The sequence below is a fragment of the Mobula hypostoma genome, chromosome 7 (assembly GCF_963921235.1).
Source record: "Mobula hypostoma chromosome 7, sMobHyp1.1, whole genome shotgun sequence".
In the NCBI taxonomy this organism is placed as follows: Eukaryota; Metazoa; Chordata; class Chondrichthyes; order Myliobatiformes; family Myliobatidae; genus Mobula; species Mobula hypostoma.
The window spans coordinates 76400470-76420910 of NC_086103.1; the positions used below are offsets into that span (position 1 = coordinate 76400470).

Below are 20441 nucleotides of genomic sequence, written 5' to 3' on the forward strand. Positions count from 1 at the left end.
AAACTTTTGAAAGAGATGTGGTGTTGCATTAAAAATATTTTAACTCTTTATAATATAGCAGGCCATTCTTCCTGTTTGGTCCAGTCGGCAATTCCTCTGGTCCTATTTCCCTTCATATTTTCTTGTAACCTTGCAACTTAATCTCTTTCCCGTTTTGGAGGAGAAACTAACATGGTCACATGGATAATATGTAAACTCAACATTGAACCTGAGGTCAGGATCCTAGCCATGTCACAGAGGCTGTATTTGCCAGGCTGTCTCAATAGATTGCTGGTATAACTTCAGATATTTGAACACAGAAACTTTCGGACAAAATCCAACCAAATTGTTAGCAAGGTAGCATGGGAGGTATCAAATTTTCTATTGGAAGGTCCTCTCAAGTGAAAGTAAAGATCTCTACTGTTCTTTTCCAAAGAATGGTAAGTCGTAGCATATATTTACATTTCAAACTAAGTAAAAAAAACATCTATTCAATATACTTTGCATTTCGGAGGATCATGGAAAATTGAAATTATCTCTTCAATTACTCTGCATTTTGAAGGATTGTTCAATGTCCCTTGGGTTTCCTTAATATTATCAGTGACCACTCTTCGGAAGTTCTCGGTTAATAGCTGATTTAGAAAGTCCAGAGCTTGTGAAAATTATACAATTTTTTTCTTTTTTTTTTCCCCTTCAGTTTGTCCTAGATATTATTAAACACAACTAATTGACAGCCTTTGAAGGTACCATCACATGGAATACGGTTCACTATGAAAAACTTTTTCCACTGGTCAGGCACCATAATTTTGTCTTGCATTGCTGGAGATTTTTGTCATAATGCCATTGAACTTTGGAACGTAGGCTTACAGAGCAACCTTGCATGCTGTTCTTCCTTTGTCACCAAAACATCCCAGTGCAAAAGAGCTTTTAACAGTACATCAATGATTATGTAAAATTAAAAGGCATGGAACAGTAGGAATACATAACATTTATTACTTACATTGTCGCTGGCAAATTAATTTCTGGAAATAGATTTTCTTCATTTCCAGACATGGCGAGTAAAAAGTTTAATCTCCAGTTTTCTGACCATTGGTCACTATTTATGGTCGTATTTGCATAACATCTATGCATTTGAGGAAATGCTATATGCATGTTTCTTTTAAAAGAAATGTTATTTCTCTAAGAATCTGTGTCCTAAAATTAACCTTATTACAATATACCAATGTCCCTTTGAATGTAAAGTTGCCAAACTTGTGCAAAATATTTTTCAAATTTGCACTAGTTATGTAAATTTTACACAGACTCTCCTCTATCATGAACACTATTCAACCTTTCGATCCTTTGGGCATTTTCATGCTCGAGTGCTATTTCTGTCATGTTTCCACAACATTAGTAAAATTTTGTTTCTGAACCAAACTAAATCTCTTTCACTCTTGCTTGTCACCTGTTTTGATCAAGTTACACACCAGTTAATTTTTGGATCAAAATTCAGCTGGTTTTATAGCTGGTCTTACGTGGGGATTTCACTTTTTTGGAGGTTGCAACAATCTGTTTACATATTATATACACCTTTTCTCTTTAACAAGTTATGTTATCTACCTTTCCCTTTGAAAACCAGATCAAAACCAGCAAGAGCTGAATGTTGGACATTTTGAACTTTTTTCTGAACAGCTTAGGCTTACACATTTTATAATGATTCTGTAGGGGCATCAAAATTTGTTTACATTGTATGTGCTTTTGAGATCTTTTATTGTGCTTATTCATGTTTTTAATCAGCTCCAATTTGACACAGTGTTTAATGTGTTGAGGGCAAACCCTCCTACACCAAATATTGACTCCAGTGATTTTTATGTATTTCAAATACTTGATGACCAGCTTTATAGGTCAAGAGTGATAGCTTTCAGAAGATTGTTTCTTCTATGGTTAATGTGATTCAAAAAAAGCATCAAAATATAAAATTCTGTCAGCTTCATTCATCTGAGCTGCCATTTTTGAAGCTTTAATTTCTACTGGTAGAAATAGAGAATGGCATTTAATGTATTAATGGTGCTTATAACCATTTATTAAATGCACATTTTAAAACTTTGTTCATACTGCTCTGTCCTTGAAAACTTTTATAGGATTTTTTTTGAGGTAAGTTTTATAGAGTTATTTTTAGAGTTTGGGTTACACATACTTTTCATCCAACTGCTAAGTATATATAACTCTGAATCCTATTTTAAGCTACATTCTACATTTTTGAATTTCAGAATCTGAATCTGATTCTAATCTCTTTCCTTGCGATTCTTTCATAATTCTTGGGTCTAATGTTTTTCTTTTAACTTTCAGCCTGACACAAAATTCTTGGAGAAATTACATCCCTGTAGTTTATGAAATCGGCCAACTTTTAAACCAAGTTAGAGAGTGAAACAACTCTTTAGAGCTTCCACTAACCAAGAAAGAACTTAGCCTGCTTTTATCGTAATTGGAATATACACTTTCTTGTGCCAAAATGGCAAGTTTTGGCAGGGGCCAGAGCAATCAGATGCGTGCTAAGAGGAAGAGTCGTTTTCATGATGCAGATGCTGGAGGTCAAGCTGCAGGTCCGCCTCTGAATATCCAAGCAGCTTTTGGGACATTGTGTCAGAATCCACACTTGGCTGGCTTAATAAATTCTGGACAGGGTCAGAGTTACGGCCTACATGGTACAGGACAGGGTCAGAATTATGGCCCGCAGAGTGTGGGACCAGGTCAGAACTTTGGTCCGCAAGGTGTGGGACAGGGTCAGAATTATGGCCCTCAAGGTGTGGGACAAAGAGCTAAAAGTTTGATGTCTTCAGCTGGTGGGCCATCACGATACAACGATACTGCTAGCAATAGTTTGCCCTCTTTGTTTGGAGTTAGAAATCAGAATCAACAATCTCACGCTGTTCAGAAACAAATTGATGCAGACAGGGCAAGTAATATTTTAGCTGCATTTGGCCTTTCATCCAGGGATTTGGATGAATTGAGCCACTATCCTGAAGATAAACTTACACCTGAATCCTTGCCAGAAATTCTTATGGAGATTAAAAGAAGAAGAGCTGCTGAAGGAACATCTTCAAAATACAGCAGAGGTGATGGTTCTCTACGACATGACCGTCCCTACAGAGCCTCTCACGATGACTGGGAGGACGAAAGACATTTTAGGAAACATAATTATGGAAGTCGTGATTCCAGTCTTGACTCAGTGGTTGAATATAGCCACGGTCATTCTCGAGAGTCAAGTTCTAGATACGACCGGAAGGATTATGAACGTGAACGATTAAGAGGCAGTGATGACTTTTCCAGAGAGGAAATGCACCTCTCTGAGTCCTCGCACAATTTCAATAAATTTGATTCTGATTATGGAAGAGCTGCTCGTCTTCCTTCTCCTCGTACTCATGAAAGGTCTCTTTTTGAGAGAAAACGAGGATCTCCTTCATTGAACAACATAAATGATTACCATGGTTTTTTGCCAGCAGTCTTCCCCTACTTGTGCTCGCTGTGTGATCTAACTGTACATTCTATGCAGGTGAGTGACCTCTAAATTCTTTAAGAGTTACATTAGAAAAGAAATATAACTTTATAACAGCTGCAGCTCTTCTTGGACTTGGAAAACATCATTTGGTTTTAAGGTCTCAGATGACTTTCTGGTAACCTTTGCTTCTGATCTATTGTTAGCCATTTTCAAAAAGTGTAATACAATTGAATCTACTTTTCTACACATTCTTTTCTTTGAGTGGAGAGGTATTCATTCAAATAAGTCCTTATTTTGAAGTGGTTATTGTGTTTTAGCTGTGTTTAGCCTCTGCATTCTCCTGGCTACATACTTGAACTTCACTTAGTTTTAAATTCAAATCATTTACTTCAGGTTAGAAATTCAAAAAGCCATATGAAGTTTTCTAAGTCTATACTTTTGATCTATTTTAAGATTTGATTTTGCTTTTGTTGAGTGGATATTTTTTTTACCAGATTTACTGAATGACTTTATTTCCATCAAACAAAGGGTCATGGCAGAGTACATTAAAATCTTTTTCTCTTTTTCTGTCTCTAACATGTGGCAGCAGAAATTGTTTTCCAAACCAACAAGATTTGAAATTTGCCATAGAAATAAAAATCTAATATTATATTTAACTTCTAATAGTATTTTTCTGTTCATTCTCTTTCTCCTACAGTGGCATGCAGAAGTTTGGGCACCCCTGGTGAAAATTTCTGTTACTGTGAATAGCTAAGCGAGTAAAAGATGACCTGATTTCCAAAAGGCATAAAGTTAAAGATGACATATTTCTTTAAAATTTTAAGCAAGATTACTTTTTTATTTCCATCTTTTTAGAGTTTCAAAATAACAAACAAGGGAAAGGGGCCAAAGCAAAAGTTTGGGCACCCTGCATGGTCAGTACTTAGTAACACCCCCTTTGGCAAGTATCACAGCTCGTAAACGCTTTCTGTAGCCAGCTAAGAGTTTTTCAATTCTTATTTGGGGGATTTTCACCCATTCCTCCCTGCAAAGGTCTTCTAGTTCTGTGAGATTCTTGGGCCGTCTTGCATGCACTGCTCTTTTGAGGTCTATCCACAGATTTTCGATGATGTTTAGGTCAGGGGACTGTGAGGGCCATGGCAAAACCTTCAGCTTTCGCCTCTTGAGGTGGTCCATTGTGGATTTTGAGGTGTGTTTATGATCATTATCCTGTTGTAGAAGCCATCCTGTTTTCATCTTCAGCTTTTTTACAGACGGTGTGATATTTGCTTCCAGAATTTGCTGGTATTTAATCGAATTTATTCTTCCCTCTATCAGTGAAATGTTCCCCGTGCCACTGGCTGCAACACAAGCCCAAAGCATGATCGATCCACCCCTGTGCTTAACTGTTGGAGAAGTGTTCTTTTCATGAAATTCTGCATCCTTTTTTCTCCAAACATACCTTTGCTCATTGCGGCCAAAAAGTTCTATTTTAACTTCATCAGTCCACAGGACTTGTTTCCAAAATGCATCAGGCGTGTTTAGATGTTCCTTTGCAACCTACTGACACTGAATTTTGTGGTGAGGACGCAGGAAAGATTTTCTTCTGATGACTGTTCCATGAAGGTCGTATTTGTGCAGGTGTCGCTGCACAGTAGAACAGTGCACCACCACTCCAGAGTCTACTAAATCTTCCTGAAGATCTTTTGCAATCAAACGGGGGTTTCGATTTGCTTTTCTAGCAATCCTATGAGCAGTTCTCTTGGAAAGTTTTCTTGGTCTTCCACACCTCAACTTGACCTCCATTGTTCCTGTTAACTGCCATTTCTTAATTACATTACAAACTGAGGAAACGGCTACCTGAAAACGCTTTGCTATCTTCTTATAGCCTTCTCCTGCTTTGTGGGCATCATTTATTGTAATTTCAGAGTTCTAGGCAGCTGCTTAGAGGAGCCCATGGCTGCTGGTTGTTGGGACAAGGTTTGAGAAGTCAGGGTATTTATAAAGCTTTGAAATTTGCATCACCTGGCCTTTCCTAACGATGACTGTGAACAAGCCATAGCCCTAACAAGCTAATTAAGGTCTGAGACCTTGGTAAAAGTTATCTGAGAGCTCAGATCTCTTGGGGTGCCCAAACTTTTGCATGGTGCTCCTTTCCTTTTTTTCACTCTAAAATTGTACCAAACAAAAATAATACACTATTCTTGCTTAAAATGTTGAAAAGAATATTTCATCTTTAACTTTATGACTTTTGGAGATAAATTCCTCTTCTACTCGCTTAACTATTCACAGTAACAGAAACTTTGACCAGGGGGTGCCCAAACTTTTGCATGCCATTGTATTTTCTATCTTTAATTCCCATCAATCTTCCATCTCCTGTGATGGTGTTTCCTCCCTGTGCTCCTTAGCATAGGTGTAGTTTCTTGCTAAGTATTTTAGTTTCAGCTCCACAAAACTGTGTGTGACATTTTCATTTTATCCAGCAAATTCATAAAAAAAACTGGGGTATATGTTATTTATAAATTTAAACAATGTAATTTTGCATTTCTGGTTTCAATATATGATTCCTGTTTTCACATTGATATTTTTAACATGGACAATATAAATTCAGCTGAATTTTCACTTGAAATTTTAAGTATGTTTTGTGAGCATTTGACCTCTGATATTAAATGTTAAGCACCAGATGCTATAGATTGGAGAGGAGCCAGTAATAATGACAGCCATTTAATACACTTGTTCATTAAAAAAATGGTAGAACTGAACCTATCAATGAAGGTGAGTGATTATAGTGTTCACTTAAAAATAATATAAACAACATGCATTGTACTAAGCTGTAAATCTTTTTGCCAAAGCTACATTCTACTAATTGAACAATCCATAACAATATTGATGTCTGTTCAAAATTTATCATGTGTTTTAATGTGCCAGTGATCTAGGGCAATACAGTCACACAATCAGGAAAACACTGCTGTTTATAAGTGGTCAAAATTTCTGCAAGGATCAGATGTTGATAGGTTGATGCTAGTTCAGCAGCTGTAGTAAGTATAATGTAGTAAGTAAGTAGTACAATAAGCGGTTAGGAAATCAGTTGATATTTTAGTCCTTATTACAAGTATGTTGAAATACAATAGCTCAAAAGTTGCTAAGACTGTATATGATTTTGATGTGATGGATATAAATAGCTTGGGAGTTAGTGAAACATACATTTACTCAGTTGATTGTTGGGATGAGGGGCATTTTCTGTGTCAAGGAATTATGACTGCTGTACACTTTGGCAGAATGAGATGTGTCAGATTTAGAGAAGAACTTTAAGAATCGCTTCTTCAGACTGGAGGGTTTTGAATTGAGGCCACAATATAGAGATAATGCAAAGATGCACAGGATTTTGTTTATGAGAAGCCAGATTCACAGTCTGAATTATTTCTGAGAAACCAGTTTTACACAGAATTTTGGAATCTTCTGAGTGGTCCTATTAGAAGTAACAGAAATCTCTGCATTATTCTCTGCATCTCTGTTAATATTTTTGTATTCATTCAAGGGGTGTTGACTTCACAGGCTGAGCCAGCACTTGATTTTCTTTCTCTAATAGTCATTGCTAAAATGGTGGTGTGCTCCCTCTTTGAATGATTGTAGCCCTTGAGGTTTGGGTATACCTGCACCTCTGTTAGGGAGAAAGTGACGGTATTTTTACTCAGGCTGCGTCCACACTAGACTGGATAATTTTAAAAACGCCGGTTTCACGTAAAAACAATAGGCATCCACACCAGGTGTTTTTGAAAATATCTCCGTCCACATTAAAATGGTTATTTGAGCGAATCTCCTCCTATTGGGCATGCGCAGGACACACAGAAAACAAGCGAAGGGGAAGCGGTATACTTGGTGTGCGTTTGTCCAGTTACAGACTAGAAAAACTTCAGAGGAATTGCCAAACGAAAGACTTGGTGCGAGTTTGTCCAGAAACATTTCCTACAGCCATAGACCCTTCACCGATGAAAGGGATGACAGCTACAACTAAATGCAGTAAGGCTTGTTACTGGGCAAGAGTGAAATTTGCTGTTACCTTATTTGTTTGCCTTTACTTTTGCCATGTCATTGTGCATTATTTTGCTGTATTTAACATGTGTAATAAAACGAGTTACTGGGCAGAAGTGACAATTGCATCTATTGAATGTTTGCACAAGCAATACATTAATAAAGCACCTTGTTAAATGTATAAAACATGTCTGCATCAGTGTTATCTTGTATTTCCATACAATGTTACATTAGGCTGTTACACATCTATTGTCAGATATTGTTGTGGTGTTAGAGGCTGCGTTCAAGAAAACAGTGAAGTGCCACGCTGCCGCCACCATTTGTTCCGGCACGTCATGACAGCGGTTTTAAAAATAGCCGGTTACCCCGTACACACTATGCCGGATATTAAGCATTTCAGATTTATTCACTCTGGAGAGCATTTCTGAAAAGCTCCATTTTCGGGGGAGAAAAATGCCATTTCAATGTGGACGGAGGGTCAAAACGAAGAGAAAAAGCTTCGGTTACGGATTTATCCGGTCTGGTGTGGACGTAGCCTCAGTAATGTTGAAAAAATGGCAATACAGTGAATTCCAGTACATTATGGCCGAAGTTTCATGGAAATTATGTACTTAAATACAGAACAAAATAGAACACTGCCACAGTACTATAAAACTGTATTAGTTTCCAACAGTTAATGGAGTAATTCATTCAGTGTATGCCGCTGTGTTGTTTTGATTGTAATTGAAGAAAGTCAACACAGACACCTGCCTAGTGCAGATAATGAACTGCCTGTATACAAGGCTTTCGATGATTGTATCCTCCAAATCTTCATTTTCATTCAACATTCAAAATGATCGTTGCTACCTTCAAATTCTTCATAGTTCCTACATGTTGTAGTCGTGAAATCATTCCATTTTCACCCCCAGAAATTTCTGACATCTCCAAGCCTGAATGCTTGAAGGTGCAGTGAGCAAAACAGTTCTGAATTGTTTCTCACCAACTATCAGTGACAAATATCACTGCTTTTTAAACACAAACGCATGCAACTGACGATATTTAAAAACTGTTTGCTCTCAAGTACAATGTTATGTTTAACGGCCTCACGAGTCTAAGGCTAGTTAGAAACTGTTTGGTAACAGTCTCCTGCCTCAATAAAGCAGCACAGTGTCCCAAATATATGAAGGAAACCTCAGCAATTTATTCGATTAGTTTTTGTTCTTTAAGAGTTGCCCCAAATAAGTGGCCCAATTGAGTGGAATCCACTGAATGCGTATTTCCAGGTCAAGGTGGTGTGTAACTTAGAGGGCAACTTCAAGGTTGTGGTCTTCCCATGTCCTTAAATTCATTGTAGTATAAACTGCTACTGTATAGAGTGAGTGAATGGTTGTAGGTTAGGTGCCTATCATGCTGGCTGCTCTGTCCATTCAATATATTCCTCTTTACACCTCTGTCAAGTCATCTAAAGAGAAAAGCCTTAGCTCGCTCAACCTGTCCACATGACATGCTCTCTAATCGAGGCAGCATCCTGGCAAATGGCCTCTGCACCCTCTCTGAACCTCCACATCCTTCATATAATGAAGCGACCAGAACTAAACACAATATTCCAAGTGTGGTCTAACCATGGTTTTGTAGTACTGCAACATTACGTTGAGCTCAGTCTCCTGACTAAAGAAGGCCAACACACCATACATCATCTTAACCACCCTGAGAACTTGCACCGCAATTTTGAGAGGTCTATGGATATGGACCCCAAGATCCCTCTGTTCCTGTCATTAGCCATGTACTTTGCTTTCAGGTTCAAACTTCCGCAGTATATCACTTCATGCTTTTCCAGATTGAACTTCATCTGCCACTTCTCAACATAGCTCTGCATCCTATCAATGTCCTTTTTAACCTATAACAACTTTCCACACCAGTGCATCACAAAGTGGGTAATATCAACACACACACATATCACCACCCAGGGCACTGGGAGTTTCTAAAGGGGTGATAAAGGTAAATGGGGTGGTGCAATCGCTTGGTAGGAAGGGGACAGCTGAGGGATTACTGACTTAATTTAAGAAATGAATTGCTTATTATAAACATTTGATCCTCAGTGCCTCATAATTGATTACAATGATCACTTAATCACCTTATCTCTTGCTAACCCACCGTTCTCTTAGACTTTGCTCGAAGCATGTTATAGTTGCTGAAAAGCAATGTGACACTTACATATTTGGCATATCGTGAGGAATTGGAACTGAAGAAATTGTGTTATTTCTGGGCCTGGCCTGCATATTATTATTGTATTATAGTGTTAGCTAATACAATTCTCATACTCTAATCAGGCAATGATGTAATTCTCTGACACAATTCCAGTGAATTAGTACTATATGGCGTTCAATCTACCCTTTTGAATGGTCTTGACTACATTTGAAGAAAATACACTGATAAGGCAAACAGGGACTCGGCTTATTTTCAGTCACTTCATTAAAACTTTCAGAAATGGAAAACACTTTAAAGCATGTTTGCTAGCACTTCACAATAAAACAGTGATGGTTTGTGTGCTTCATACAACATTTCATTGCTTATTACTGTTTCCAAATATCTACAACACCACCAACCTTTATTGGTAATCCCCAGGGTATTGCCGGTGGAGAATTTAGTGATGGTAATGCCATTGAATGTAAGGCGGTGATTGCTGGATTTTCTCTCAAATATTGACATTGCCTGGCAATTGTGTTGCACAAATGCTACTTGCCACCTGTTAGCCCAAGCCTGGCTTTTGTCCAGATCTTACTGTATTTAGAGTCACAAAACTACAGATGCTAGAAGCTGGAGCAACACAATTTCTTAAGAGGGTCAAACAGCAGCATCCTTTGGGTGAATGGGGAATTGTCGACATTTTGTGTTGGAACCCTGCATCAGGACTCCAGCAGACTGGTGGTTTTACTATATTTGAATAGGGACTGCTTCATCATCCGAAGAGTTGCGAATGATGCTGAACCTTCCTACTTGGTGAACATTCCTACTTCTGATCTTGGAACTGAAGGAATGTTGTTGCCGAAGATGGTTGTGCATAGGACGTGGGCTTAATGATCCTGTGGCTGAGCTAACTGACCTCCACTCACCACAATCATCTTCCCTTGTGCTAGCTATGATTCCAATCACTGGAGGGTTTTTCTCTGATTTCCATTGACTCCAGTTTAGACAATGTCTCCTTGGTGTCATATTTGATCAGATGCTGCTTTGATGCAAGGACAGTTGCTCTCACTCTAGTTAAGATCTCACCCACATTAGCAATCTGAGTGGAGCACCTATCTGTATTCCATTCACACATTGCCCCTCCAGTTCCTATTAAGCTCTACTAATTCCCTGCTTACCCTCATGCTTAGTTATAAACTATCCCCAAATTGTTCACCCAGTAACCCTTAACTTGCCCAGCTGCATTCCACATTCAGCTCATTCCGGTTAATACTATAGCTCTTGAAGTGAGTGTAGGATATCAATTGTACCTTTATTCAAGAAGAGCAGCCAGAATGAATTTAGTAATTATAAATCTAACATAAGAACATAGGAAATAGGAGCAGGAGTAAGGCTTTTGTCCCGTCGAGCTTGCTCCGCCATTCAATAAGATCATGGCTGATCTGGCCATGGACACATCCAACTACCTGCATTTTCCCTATAACCCTTAATTCCCCTACTGTGCAAAAGTCTATCCAACCTTGTCTTAAATGTACTTACTGAGGTTCCCTCCACTGCTTCATTGGGCAGAGAATTCCACAGATTCACCACCCTCTGTGAAAAGCAGTTCCTCCTCATCTCCATCCAAAATCTACTCCCCCGATCTTTAGACTATGTCCCCTAGTTCTAGTAACATCAGTGATAGGGACATTATTGCAAAATGTTTTGAGAGATTGGATTAACCTACATCTGGAAAGGCAGAGCTTGATCAGGGTTTTGATGATGGGAGGTATTGTCTGAGTTTTATTTTCATGAATGTAAGACTCTTGGCAGTGTGGAGGATCAGCAAGATCTTGAGATCCATGTCCGTAGGACACTCAAAGCTGCTGTGCAGGTTAACAATGTTGTTAAGAAGGCATATGGTCAACTGTGGGATTGAATTCAAGAGTCGTGAGGTAATGTTACAGCTATATAAGACCTTAGTTAGACCCCACTTGGAGTACTGTGTTCAGTTCTGGTCACCTCATTACAGGAAGGATGTGGATACTATAGATAGAGTGCAGAGGAGATTTACAAGGATGTTGCCTGGATTAGAGAGTACGCCTTAGGAGAATAGGTTGAGTGAACTTGGCCTTTTCTCCCTGGAGCGACAGAGGATGAGAGGTGACCTGATAGAGGTGTATAAGATGATGAGAGGCATTGATTGTGTGGATACCCAGAGACTTTTTCCCAGGGCTGAAATGGCTAACATGAGGGGATATAGTTTTAAGGTGCTTGAAAGTAGGTACAAGGGGGATGTCAGAGGTAAGTTTTTCACACTGAGTTATGGGTGCATAGAATGCATTGGCAGTGAAGATGGTAGAGGTGGGTACAAATAGGGTCTTTTAAGAGACGCTTAGGTACATGGAGTTTAGAAATATAGAGGGCTATGCAGTAGGGAAATTCTAGGCAGTTTCTAGAATAGGTTACATGGTTAACATAACATTGTGGACCAAAGGGGCTGTAATATGCTGTAGGTTTTCTGTGTAACAGACTGCTGATGAGGGCAGTACACACCAGTAAGGGCTTTGACAAGGTACCATTTGAGAGTCATGGTCCGGTATTTGAGCCAGTGGGAATGAAGGGAAAATGACAATTGTCTTGATAATCAACCCTCTTGAGACTAAGGGTGATGGTGAAGGGTTGCTTTTAAGATTGGAACTCTGTGACCAGAGCTGCATTGCAAGGATCAGTGCTGTATTAACGATATGGATATGAAATTTGGAGATATGATTAGCAAGTTTACAGATAACATGAAAATTGGTAGCGGTGTTGATAGCAGAAGGGTAATCTCGATCATCTGATAAATTGGGCGCAGTGATGGCAGACAGAATTTAATCCTGGTAAATGTAAGGTAGTACATTTTGGGAGGTTTTATGAAGGTAGCATGTACACAATGAATGATGGGGTTCTATGTGATATTGAGTAACGGGGGGACTAAACATGCCTGAAGGTGGCTGTACAGTTGGGTAATGATGATGGTTGTGTAAAGTTTGCCCGACTCAGTTGGGGCATAGCGTATAAGAGGAGGAACGTTTTGATAAAACTTGATAAAACGTAGATATAAGACAAAGATATTGATAGGCATTTTGTCTCCAGGCTTGGAGGCAGAGAGATCAAGAAAGGGGAGAGAGGTGTCAGAAATGGACCAAGTGTATTTAAGGGCAGGGTGGAGGTTGGAGGCAAAGTTGATGGAATTGATGATCTCAGCATGGATGCATGAAGCAGCACCAATGCAATTGTCAATATAGCACAGAAAGAATTGGGAAGCATTACCAGGGAAGGCTCGGAATATAGACAGTTCCACGTAGCCAACGAAAAGGCAGCCATTCAATTGCTGAGGCCCATGCTGGTACCCATGGCTACACCTTGAGTTTGGAGAAAGCTGGAGGAGCTGAAATAAAAATTCTTGAGGGTGAGGACCAGTTTCGCCAGATGAAAGAGGGTGGTGGGGGGGGGGAGGGGGATGAGAAACTGGTTGGGTCTGTTGTCGGAAAAGAAGCAGAGAGCTTTAATGCCTTCTTGATGAGGGATAGAAGTATATAGGGACTGGACATCCATGGTGAAAACTTAGGTGATCAGGGCCAAGAATTAAAGGCTGTTGAACAGATCAAGAGCATCTGAAATGTCACAAATGTTAGTGGCAAGAGACTGAATCGAGGGGGATAAAGTAAAACCGAGGTATGCTGACTTGAGTTCAGTGGGGCAAGAGTCTTGGCTTGAAATGTTGACTGTTTAGTCCTCTATTGATACTGTCTGATCTGCTGACTTTTTCCCCCCATCATTTTGTATGTGTTGTTTTTAGATAGTCATTGGATTTATTTCACTTTACTTGAGACAGGATATTCTATGACAATTAATTCTCTTAGAGTATTATGGAGATGTACTGTCACATACAGTTATTTCCTCATTTGGCTTAGTTCTTTGCAGTCTGCCAATAAGGAAAATAAATTATCATTGATTTTTCATGAATCTTTTATAGTTGGAGCTGTTTTTGATTTTGTTTGTACATGCATTCTTTCTTTGATTTCAGTATTGGGCACGTGGCCAAGTGGTTAAGGCGTTCGTCTAGTGATCTGAAGGTCACTAGTTCGAGCCTCAGCTGTGGCAGCGTGTTCGTGTCCTTGAGCAAGGAACTTAACCACACATTGTTCTAGTGTCTTTGTGAGGAGTGGCGCCCCACACAGACTTCTAACCTGTGCCTTGTAAGGCATGAAAATGCCTGACGCAGGCCTCTCATGAGTCGACGTTCCCTCCCCCCCCCCCTTTGATATCTCACATGTCATTTAGAGTTGGATTTATTTTTCTCTTGTCCATAGGTGTAGGTGCAGCTGCAGTTTTTCAGGCCTTTATTACTGACCATCCAGTCTTGTAAAGCTTTCATTGTATTGAACTACTGATGTGTTCAATATATTTGTAGTATTATTTTATAGGATATAAGACTGGTTTGTTTTGGTCCTGCTTTGGAATTTGCTTCTCACAATGGTTTTTTATCAGGCAAACTGCTGCAACTTGTTATTTGCTATTGTAGGCAAGCAGGTTTTAAGGAAAGAATTATTTCTGTGTTATACTTATAGCAAAGTAGCTTAAGAGAAATAGGCTTTACATGAGGAATGTTAAAATCTGGTTGATAAGAAAATCTAAATTATGAAGGAAGTATTAATAAATCTTTGAGTTTATAATTTGACAACCACTATTTGAATGTGGCTATCCCTTTAATTATTTATAACAAATTTTTAATTGCAATATTTATTGAATTCTACTCTAAATGTAAATATTTTATGTCATTATTTCAAGTTTACTTTTGAGTATTTGCTAATATTAAAATACAAACTAGGCCTTGATTACTTTCAGTAAATTGGCTTTTTTGCAGGTTATTTGGTTTAATTTAATTGATGTTAACTTAACAATGTATCATTATTTTGCCAATCTACTCTAAATTTTTGTGGGCTTATTAATTCCAGGTGTTGATATTGCAGTTTCCCATTTTAGTTTAATCTAAATGACATAAAGATTATGTGTATTTGCCTGAATTTTTTTGATGTTGCATTCCTTGTCTTTCTGAGCATCAAATTCTAATTTTCGTTTATTTCACGTGAAGAAACTATGAGCAAATCCCGGTAGCACTGTTCTGTGTTCTGCACTCCGTGGCCACTTGCTCGTTAATGAAAATAACTAATCAGTCTATCATGTGGCAGCAACTCAATAATCATGTCGTGATAAATTTAATTTTTTTTTGCAGAATTCATTGAGCATCCACATGAAATAAATATTGAGGGCTCATGTTGAAGGCAAGCTTAAAGCCATCAGAGGCCTCACTAACCCACCTCCTCAGAATCCAGCTACCAATGTGATATGGGAAATTATGGAGAGTATTAAATCCAAAGAGAAACCTTATAGAATCTGAAAGAAAGTAGCAAACCTAGGATTAGGAGTAGTTTCGATATCAGCAAAGTACATAGAAGAGTACAGCACAAGAACAGGCCATTCCAACTACAGTGTTGAGCCGAACTAGCTAAAAAGCAAATCAAAAACCCCCAAACACTAATCCTGCCTACCTGCACCATCTCCATATTCCTCCATCTTCCTTACATCCATGTGCCTATCCAAATGTTCCTTAAAGGCCTCTAATGTATTTGCCTCTACCACCTTACCAGGCAGTGCATTCCAGGTATCCATGACTGAGTAAAAAAAAAACCTTACCCTCATATCACTCTTGACCCTACACCCCTCTCACCTTCAATGTATGACACTTGGTTTTCGACATTTCAACCTTGGGAAACAGATACATTCTGTCTACGCCTCTCATACTTTTATAAGCTTCTATCCTCAGATTTCGGTGCTCCAGAGAAAATGACCCAAGTGTATCCAGCCTTTCATGATAGCACATGCCCTCTAAACCAGGCAGCATCCTGGTAAACCTCATCTGCACCCTCTCCAAAGCCTTAACATTCTTCCTATACTGCGGTGACCAAAACTCCAGATGAGGCCTAAACAGAGTTTTATGAAGTTGCAAGATAACTTCTTGACTTTTGAATAGTGCTTTGACTAATAAAAACAAGCATTTCATAAGCCTTCTTTACCACCTTATCAACCTGTGTAGCCACTTTCAAAGAGCTATGAAATTGGACCCCAAGATCTGTCTGCTGAGAACACTGTTAAAGATCTTGTCCTTAACAGTGTACTGTGTCCTTGCATTTGCCTACCAAGGTGCAACATCTCACATTTATCTGGATTAAACTTCATTTGCCATTTCTCTGCAACTCTATCGATCTTGCCCCAACATATTTATACACTCAGCACTGATCTACTGGTCCTCCATATCTTTTGTTTAGATTTAGATTATGAAGACAGGTAGTCCTCTTTTATTGTCATTTAGTAATGCATGCATTAAGAAATGATACAATATTTCATCCAGTGTGATATTGCAAAACACAGGACAGACCAAGACTGAAAAAACTGACAAAACCACATAATTATAACATATAGTTACAATAGTGCAACAATACCATAACTTGATGAAGAAGTCCATGAGCACAGTAAAAAGTTCAAAGTCTCTCAAATGTCCCACATCTCACGCAGACGGGAGAAGGAAGAAAAACTCTCCCTGCCATGCTGACCACAGTCTGACTCTGAGTCATCTGAAAACTTTGAGCTCTGATCAGCTCTCCGACACCGAGTACTGAGCGCCATCTCTGTCCGAACAATTCGACCTCAATCTCGGTCGCCAATAGCAGGCAAAGCCGGGGATTTTGAGGCCTACCCTCCGAAAGATTCCCGACCACACAGTAATGACAGCAGCAAACGAGCGTTTCCGAAATTTCTCCAGATGTTCCTCTGTGCTTTTGTGTTTATTTGTAAATTCTGAAGCAAAGACTCATTAAGTACCTCACTTACATTCTCTGCATCTAAACAATTGTTCTCCCTTTGGCTTTCCTATTTCCTTTCTTTAGTTTTTTTCTGGCTTCCTTAAACTCCTTGAGGTTTGTTTGATTCTGAAGCTTTGCATACTTCCCCTTCTTGACTAAATTCATCACCTCTCTGGACATCTAATGTTCTCTTTATTTTTCCATCCCCATCCTTCCTTCCAACAGGAGCATGCATTTACTGTACTCTGTGCAATTGATCTTTAAGCACCCTCCACATATTTGATGTGGACTTGCTAGAGGAAAGGTGCTCTCAGTTAACACTTCCTAGTTTCTGCCAAATGTCCTCATATTTGGCCCTACTCCAATTTAAAGCTCTCCCACAAGAACCATACCTATCCTTATCTGTAGCTATCCTGAAAGTTGAGAAGTTGTGGTCACTGGACGAAGTAGGACAAAGAAACTTGATTTTCTTTCTCCTACTTTGTACATGCTTGCTGGGAACATAAAGGCAAATTACAAAATCTTTTAAAGATGTTTGAAAATGAAAAGATGAGTGCAGGTCTTATACAATCAGAAGCAAGAGAATTTATAATGAGGAATACAAAGCAATTAAATCACTACTTTAGTCTGTTTTCGCAGAGAGCGCAGAAGTAAACTGCAAGCAGTGTTGTGGAATTGAAGGTGAGGAAGTAAAAGGGTATTTTAGAATGGAAATGGTGCTGGAGAAATTCATGACACTCTAAGTTGATAAATCCCTATAGCTACCTTAGTACTGGAGGAGCAAGCTGTGGAAATAATGAAGGGACTAAAACTTAAAAATGTTTTAAAAAAATTTGGATGTTGTGGACTGCTAGACCATCACTCAACACATTTATGGGTATTCATCCACCTCACTGCCTTGATCCTGCCTTTTCCTCGTATCATTTGACCATTGTGAAATATCCTTGTTGAATGTATTTTAATAATTTAACCTCCGCTGCCTTCTCCAGTCCTCAGAATTCCTCAGCTTCACCACCACCTGGGTGAAGACACAGCTTCTGATCTTGGTACCCTGTATCTTAGGTTGTAGTCTCTCCAGCTATTGTGAGCATAATTTTTGTACTTAAAAATAAAATGAAAAATGCTGGAAAATTGCCACAGATCAAGTAACATTTCTGGAAAGAAAAACATCAGAGCTCGTAGCTGAGTTTTTCCATCATTTTTTGTTGTTATTTCAGATTTACAGCATTTGCAGTTTTTTTTGTCCATTTTTCACTTCCTGTACTTGGTATGTCTAGATTTGTTGGAATCTTAAAGTCCTGTTAATGAGATCCCTTTGCATTCTTGTGTGCTCCAGTGAATATAAGTCTAAAGAATCCAGTCTTTATCAAATGTCATCCCTAGTATCAGATCATTAATCATTTTTCCACTTCTCTATTTCCTATTAAGAATTGATTGCTGGAATTTTGTAGATTGTGAATTATTTTTAGTACTTTAAATAGTTATACATATAACTCCAACATTTAAGAATGGGAGGACAGAAGTACAGACCAATTAGCTTATCATTACTTGTAGGGAAAATGCTAGAGGCGTAATAAACAATGAGATAACAGGACACTTCAGAAATATCAGTAGGATGAGATAAATTCAACACAGATTCTAAATGGAGGACTGTGTATTTCACAATTTTACTAGGATGTACAGTGGAATGAGTAGATGTTGTGCTCCTGAATTTTTAGAAAAATTTTGACAAAAGTGCCACATAAAGTTGAAGCATGCTATTGGGAGTATTGGCATGGGTTGAATGTTGTTTAATATACTGAAAACAAGGTAAGAATAACTGGTGGCAGGAATTAGTTGGACGGTACATGGATTCATGGCTGGGCCTCAGCTATTCATAATAAATTCCAGTGAATTAGTAGCATTTGGAAGTTTGCCATTGACAGAATTGGCTGGAGGAAGTAGGCCTCAGGTAATTTAGACAAGATTTAGGGAGTGGGTGAAACATCAGATGCAGTAACATTATGTGACATTATCCGCTTTAGTTGGTAAAACAGAACAGGAACATTTAACATTTAAATTGTGTTTGGTTAGTAGGTATTAATGTACAAGTAGTCATGGGTCTCCTTGTGTACTAGACACCAAAAGCAAACATACAGGCAATAAGGCTGCAAATGTTACATTGGTACATTGGCCAGAACAGCAAGAATTGAGTTCAGGAGCAAGGTGTCTTCATACAATTTAACAGGGTCTTGGTGAAACCACATGGAGTATTATGTCCATAAGCATAAGAGATTTTACAGATGCTGGAAATCCAGAGCCTGGAAGAAGTTTGAATGTTCTTCCGGTGACCATGTGGGTTTCCTCCAAACTCTCCAGTTTCCTCCCACAGTCCAAAGACGTACTGGTTGATAAGTTAGTTGGTCATTGTAAATTATCCCGTGATTAGGCTACGATTAAATCGGGGGATTGCTGGCGGTGTGGCTCAAAGGGCCGGAAGTGCCTATTTTGTGCTGAATCACAATAAATAAATAAATAAACCGACAGACAGTGCAGAGGGAACTCGGTAGGGTAGGCAGCATCTATGGAGATGTGTAAGCAGTCGGTCACAGTTTCAAGGGAGGAGAGAAGGGGTAAGGGGGGAGCCAGAATGGGGAATGGAAAAAAGAGAAGAAGGGGGGGAAATTACTGGAAGTTAGAGAAATCTATGTTCATACCATCAAGTTGGAGGCTGCCCAGATGAATATGAGGTGTTGATCCTCCAATCTGTGAGTAGCCTCATGATAGTAGAGGAGACCATGTAGGAATGGGAACTTGAATTGAAATGTACATGAAACCTACCATTTATGGCAAATAGCCTACCCTTTCTCCTCACATGTCCATCACCTCTGTCTGCCCTTTCTTCCCTTTCTCCCATGATCCACTGTCCTCTCCTATCAGATTCCTTCTTCTTCAGCTCTTCTTCCACCTATCACCTCCTAACTTATTAGTTCATCTTTTCCTCCCTCCCAGTTACCCACCTTCCCCAGATCTGGTTTCATCTATCACCTGCCAGCTTGTAGTTCTTCCTCTTTCCCCCAACATGTTATCCCAGCTTCTTACTCATTCCTTTCCAATCCTGATGAAGGGTCTCGGCTCAAAATATGGACTGTTTATTCCTGTACATTGATGCTGTTGGAACTCTTGAGTTCCTCCAGCAGTTTGTGTGTGTTGCCTTCTTGCCTAAGAACAAACACAATGAATACTTTGGAGAGATTGCAGTGAAGGTTCAGCAGACTGATGCATTGAATGGTATGGCTACTGTATAAGGGGAGATTAAACCAATCAGAATTCTGGACTGTGGTTAATGTGGGGTGGATGTTTCTCTTAGCTGGGGTATCTGGAGCAAGAGCTTACAGGGTGAGAGATTTTGGACTTAGGTCATAAATTTTTTCACAGTTTAATTTGCTGCAATGAAGTGCAATGGGGGCCAAGCTGCTGAGAATGCTTAAGGAGCTGGATAATTTTTTGAACATAAAACATTAAGGAGATTGGAGAGCAGAGATGTGGTATTAAGTTAGCTGGTTAGCAATGATTGTGTTAAACGGCAAACTTGAAGGGCCAAGTAGCCTCTCCTCTTCAAGGCCAGTCTAACATAGATGATGGAAAATGTATAGGGGAACGAAATCCAAAGAGCAGCATGAATCACTGTTCAAAGAGTACTGGTTAATTAAGGATAACCAGTTTGATTTGTAAATGAAGGCTGTGTCCTACAGGATTTAATTTTGAGCTCTGTGTTTGAGGACTTCATTTGATATCGTCTACATAATCATGGCAGTTTGAACAAGAAATTAACTCAGATCCAAAGGAAAGTAGCAAATTAGGTTTGATAATATACCCTTGTTATTGTCTTCTCCGGTTTTCAGAAATAAGTATCTGTTAGGGTGATCCACCCACAATCT

At 39.0% G+C, this 20441-nt stretch overlaps 1 protein-coding gene across 1 annotated transcript in view; it reads left to right on the forward strand.

The window, feature by feature from the left end:
- The first annotated feature begins 2458 nt into the window (after positions 1-2458).
- The window catches only part of LOC134349398 (matrin-3-like), a 67247-nt gene continuing 49264 nt past the window's right edge, over positions 2459-20441 (forward strand). Inside the window, exon 1 of the mRNA XM_063053642.1 lies at positions 2459-3511. Within this exon, the coding sequence (XP_062909712.1) occupies positions 2471-3511 (1041 nt within the window). The 5' untranslated portion in view covers positions 2459-2470. The remainder of the gene's footprint in view (positions 3512-20441) is intronic.